This window comes from Triticum aestivum, chromosome 1A (genome assembly GCF_018294505.1).
Source record: "Triticum aestivum cultivar Chinese Spring chromosome 1A, IWGSC CS RefSeq v2.1, whole genome shotgun sequence".
NCBI lineage: Eukaryota > Viridiplantae > Streptophyta > Magnoliopsida > Poales > Poaceae > Triticum > Triticum aestivum.
Genome location: NC_057794.1, coordinates 528,421,622 through 528,425,782, shown reverse-complemented (window position 1 = coordinate 528,425,782; position 4,161 = coordinate 528,421,622). Strand labels below are relative to the sequence as shown.

General features: G+C 53.0%; 1 protein-coding gene across 1 annotated transcript; it reads left to right on the top strand.

Moving 5' to 3' along the window:
- The first annotated feature begins 2,491 nt into the window (after positions 1 to 2,491).
- Positions 2,492 to 3,033, top strand: LOC123176259 (uncharacterized). The gene has a single exon (XM_044590578.1). It carries the CDS (start codon positions 2,541 to 2,543, stop codon positions 2,895 to 2,897), a length of 357 nt encoding a protein of 118 aa, XP_044446513.1. The 5' UTR covers positions 2,492 to 2,540; the 3' UTR covers positions 2,898 to 3,033.
- Positions 3,034 to 4,161: the final 1,128 nt, after the last annotated feature.

Genomic DNA, 4,161 nt, shown 5'->3' with positions numbered 1-4,161 from the left:
CATCACCCTTGTGAAAACCTACATTCATCACCTTTTAAAATATTCCGCCTCCCCTCCACTCCAGATCCCGATCTCCACCGCCTCCCCTCCCCTCCCGCGGCCGCCGGATCCCGGCTGGGCAAAGCCCATGCGGGGGGATGATGGCGGCGGCGGGGCGTCCCTCCGTCGCGGCTTGGAGGTGTGGCTGTGACGGTGGATCTTGAGCGGGCGCCTCGGGAGGACGTGTGTGTGGCCACGGCGTCGGTCACACAGCGATGTGACCTCCTTTATCTTTGGTTGTCTTCATCATCAGTCCAAAAGGATCTGGTTAGTGGGTGTTGCCTCGCGGTGGCTTCCCGGCAGCGGATCAACTGGAGGAGGAGATGGTGGCCTAGCTGCTGAAGTGGGAGGAAATGAGTGAACAAATTACATAGATGGGAGGAAATGAGTGAACAAATACACCCAAACACGTCTCTTCACAAAAAAAACATCTAAAACACGTCTATATACATCTAATTTAGAAAATAGTTAAAACATCTTATAATTCGGCAACCGATGGAGTATTATTTTTCTTCAGTCAACGGTACTGATTCATCACCCTTGTGAAAACCTACATTCATCACCTTTTAAAATATTCCGCCTCCCCTCCACTCCAGATCCCGATCTCCACCGCCTCCCCTCCCCTCCCGCGGCCGCCGGATCCCGGCTGGGCAAAGCCCATGCGGGGGGATGATGGCGGTGGCGGGGCGTCCCTCCGTCGCGGCTTGGAGGTGTGGCTGTGACGGTGGATCTTCAGCGGGCGCCTCGGGAGGACGTGTGTGTGGCCACGACGTCGGTCACACAACGATGTGACCTCCTTTATCTTTGGTTGTCTTCATCATCAGTCCAAAAGGATCTGGTTGGTGGGTGTTGCCTCGCGGCGGCTTCCCGGCAGCGGATCAACTGGAGGAGGAGATGGTGGCCTAGCTGCTGAAGTGGGTGAGGATGCCACCATCGTCGGCGGCGCCCGTGGGTGTCGTTTTTCTCGTTGGAGGCAATGGTTGGGCGTCCATCGCTCCATTGTTTCCAGGGGAAACCTCATCTCTGGAGGAGGCTACAATGGACGGCGGCGCCTGTGGGCATCGTAGCCCTCATTGGAGGCATGGAGGGGCCTCCTGGATCAGATGATGGCGACATCTTCATGGTCACCCCCATGGGGACATCATCTTTAGAGACATTCATCGGCTAGACGTACATGTGGACGGCTTGGTGGTTGGGCGCCGATAGGTGGTGGAGCGGTGCTTCATCTTACACATCAATGGCGGCGAATCTCAGCGGTGTGGCGCAGTGGAGACTCGGCGTCCGATGGGTGGCGATGGACTCGCGCAGGAGGACGGCGGTGTTTGCCGTCGTGGTGGCGTCTATGATTGAGAGCCCTAGCAAGGTCGATGCGTCAGTATCTCATCTGAGGATGGATCAATGGATGAAGGAGGTGACGACCCTTGTAGCGTGTGTATGTGATGCCCACTGAAAGTGCGTCGGACCAGTTTGTAACCCAATCCAAGTATTGTGGCTTGGATGGGGCATCCGACATTAGATGTTAGGTGTTGGAGCGATGTCTGTTTGGTATTAGGCTTGGATATTCGGCACCCCTTCATCACGGGGATAGGAGTAGCGACAGGTGTTGCCAAGATGGTAGTTTCAGGCTTACTGATGTATTACCCTGTAAGGACTTTGTGAATAATTAATAAAATGACTGCATGCATCGCCCAGATGCAGAGGCCGGGTACATCTCCTTTTTTTTTAAAAAAAAATCATCTTTTAGTTGACATTTTTTTCCTTCCCTTGGATATTGTGGGGCTGTGTACCTGTGTCCGAGTGATTCTGAGTAGAGGAGTACAAACTTTAGTGGGTGTAGTTGGTGCTACCAGTGCAATTGTGTTCTACTGTAGCAGCTGTATGTGTGCTGTGGGATAGTATGCAGCTGCTAGCAATGATCCTCGGTTGCAATGGCATCTATTGCGGTGGTCCTCTCGCTAATGATACATTTGAGGTTTTAAACTCGTGTCATGATTGCAGCTAATGATGTGGTGACTAGTTCCAGCAAGGAGGCTTAATAAACAAGTGGTCACCTTTAAGTTCAAAACAAATACGTACTCATGAGTTAGTACGTGTGCACGCCTTTGAAAATTTAAATTGGGTCAAGGATTGCTCCAGCAAATACTACAAATTTTATATTACTAAATAAAGTTGATACCATTGGATTCACATTTAAAAGCAGTTTTAGTGGTGTGCTTTTTGGGGCACAGCCCATGGTGAAATTGTTGTAAGCACCTAGTAAACATGGACAGTGGGAGTTAAAAAGAAGTGCTATTCAGCCGAACCGAAAGACAAAATAACTGAGACTTCTGAATTTTTAAGTGGTGACCGAAATTTGGAACCATCCCCCTTTGTTTGTCTCTTCCCTCCTAATCCAACCCTCTCTGAAACGAGTATATAACCTTATCAAAACCCCTCACTCACATTCAGCTGAGACCTCAGACTCACACACAGCTCTGCCTCAGCGCTCTGCCACAGCATACATGGAGATGGACAGTGAGCCGTCGACGCCGAGCCATTCCTCCTACTTCACCGGCTGCATGGCCTCCCCGGCGTGGCTGCCGGCCGTGCACCGGAGCCCCGGGCGGTTCCACCTCCTGTCTCGCGACGGCGGCCGCGACAGCGGGCGGCGGGCGTGGAGGCGGCTGCTCAGGCGGCTGGTGAGGAAGAGCGCCTGCTGCCCCAGCCCCAGGGCGCCGCCCCCCATGATCACCTTCCAGTACGACGCCGCCAGCTACGCCAAGAACTTCGACGAAGGACGCCGGCCCTCCTCCGCCTCCGCCACCGCCGACAAGCCGGCCGCCGGCGAGCTGATCGACCCGGCCGAGCGCCTCAGATGACTCCTTGATTTTCCTTGTCGTCGGTTCACGTGTAGCTGTTGTTCTTGGGTGGCGGTAGTTGCGACGTCGGTGTCCATGTCTCGGCGGAAAATCGCTGCTTGTACAGAAGATGCAGACTGTTCTTGTTCAAATGTGACTCCCTCTCGAGTCTCGTCTCGTCTCTCCTTGTCTCCCTGCGATGATCCGATCGAACGAACGAACGAGTTGTGACCACGCGCGCGTACGAACCGGGTGGTGACCGGCCATGTGAACAGTGGCCAAATTGGCCGTCAATTTCCGTTTCGTCCTCGACAAACCACAAGGACAGACACATCGCTGCTGCTCGGGACGACGAAGTACGAACTCGGCGCACTCGCCGAGCAGGTAGTGCAGTAGAGCGCACTCATCGACCGTCGGCAAGGGGGGAATAGATTCGCTGGGCAGGGAAGGGAAAGAGATGTGCTAATCAATTTGGCCGGTGGAGCCGGGAACAACATGACGCTTTCTTTAGAGAGATAAGTGAGCTGAACGCAAAGTGGGGCTGATCAACCACTGGGGGAGTCAAGGTAATCATGACAGGATCATGGACGAGAGAGAAAAGGGGGGCGAAGAGTCCCGGTTACGCTCGGCCGTGTCGGCCTCTGGTCCAGATATCCGGTGGAATGGAATGTTCACAAAAGGGGAAAAGGATCGGGTGGAGAGATGGCCTTCGGCTTGGGAACTTGCGTCCAGGGCAACATGGTTAGATCCATGTTGACGTGGCCTTGCCGCGGCCGCCATGGCATCGGCTGTGTACCAGCAGGAGCAGCTACATTTGGTTGATTATTAGTTCGTTGTGATGTCAGGCCTGTTGGGTAACTAGTGCCTGCTGGTGTGATGTTAACGTTTGATTACATTCGTTAGTGACTCTGTGGCCCAATGGATAAGGCGCTGGTCTACGAAACCAGAGATTCTGGGTTTGATCCCCAGCAGAGTTGACTGCCTTTTGTTTCCGCCCTCTTAGTTTTTAGTGTGATCAGAGCCTATAATGACAATATTTTAACAAAGCCAAAAGGAATTGTTTTTCCCTTGGGAAACGTTATGTGGCGGCGGACCGGCCGAAGCCTATGGCTAACACGTCTACAGATTCATTGTTTGCGTTGTTGGATTTTCCTCCTCGGCCCACCACAATGCTCTTGGCCCATCACGACTGCTTTTTGGTACATTTTTGTTTCTGCCCTCTTAGTTTTTAGTGCGGTCAGAGCCTATAATAACAATATTTTAACAGAGCCAAGAGGAATTGTTT